The following is a 708-nucleotide window of genomic DNA, read 5'->3' as shown; positions in this document are numbered from 1 at the left end:
GCCAGCCAGGGTCCCCGACGCAGGCGTGCATGGAGCTGCCGGCCCCGACATGCCAGTGGGTCCTGAGCAGAGGCCGGGCTCCCCAGCGCAGGGCCGGCCTGGCCCCGGCCTCCCCGACCACCTCTGACCCCCAGGGTGACCATGTACGACTACCAGGCCATGTGCAAGGCCCCGGCCCAGCGGCCCAGCGCCGCCCATCCGCTGGCCAGCGTGAGTGTCACCGGGCGCCCCCACCCCGCCACGCTGCCCGCCCGGGCCTGGGGCCCGTCCCGCCTCCCCCCCATCAGCCTGTCACGGGGAGGGTGGGCTTGGAGGACAGACCCCCGGGGCCTGTCTGCAGGGGCCCACGCTGGGGAGGCGCGGCGTGGAGACCGCCCCTGCCCCGCGGCCGGCCTGACGCGCTCTGCCTTCACAGCCGCTCTCCGCCTGCCTCGCCCTGGCTCGCTGGCTGCTGCATGAGCTGCTGCTGTGAGTGCGGCCTGCGCCCCTCCCCGTCCTCCCCGCCCTCCTCCCGCGTCCTCCCCGCCTCCTCCCGCGTCCTCCCCGCCCTCCTCCCGCGTCCTCCCCGCCCTCCTCCCGCATCCTCCCTGCGGCCCCTCCCCATGTCCGGCCTCCACACACACCTGCCGCCAGGCCTCAGGGACAGAGGCTGAGGCCTAGGTGGTCAGAGCTGTTCCTGAGACGCTAGTGGGAAGAGGGTGGGGGGGG

The 708-nt window shown here is 75.6% G+C and overlaps 1 protein-coding gene across 1 annotated transcript in view; it reads left to right on the top strand.

Moving 5' to 3' along the window:
- The window catches only part of Cacna2d4 (calcium channel, voltage-dependent, alpha 2/delta subunit 4), a 67,207-nt gene that overhangs the window by 61,447 nt on the left and 5,052 nt on the right, over nt 1-708 (top strand). The window contains exons 30-31 of the mRNA XM_013023618.1: nt 135-210; nt 416-468. Of these exons, the coding sequence (XP_012879072.1) occupies nt 135-210; nt 416-468 (129 nt within the window). The remainder of the gene's footprint in view (nt 1-134; nt 211-415; nt 469-708) is intronic.

Source organism: Dipodomys ordii, unplaced genomic scaffold, assembly GCF_000151885.1.
Source record: "Dipodomys ordii isolate 6190 unplaced genomic scaffold, Dord_2.0 Scaffold69, whole genome shotgun sequence".
Classification (NCBI taxonomy): Eukaryota; Metazoa; Chordata; class Mammalia; order Rodentia; family Heteromyidae; genus Dipodomys; species Dipodomys ordii.
Note: the sequence above shows the minus strand (reverse complement) of the source record. Positions and strands in the feature narration are given on the sequence as shown.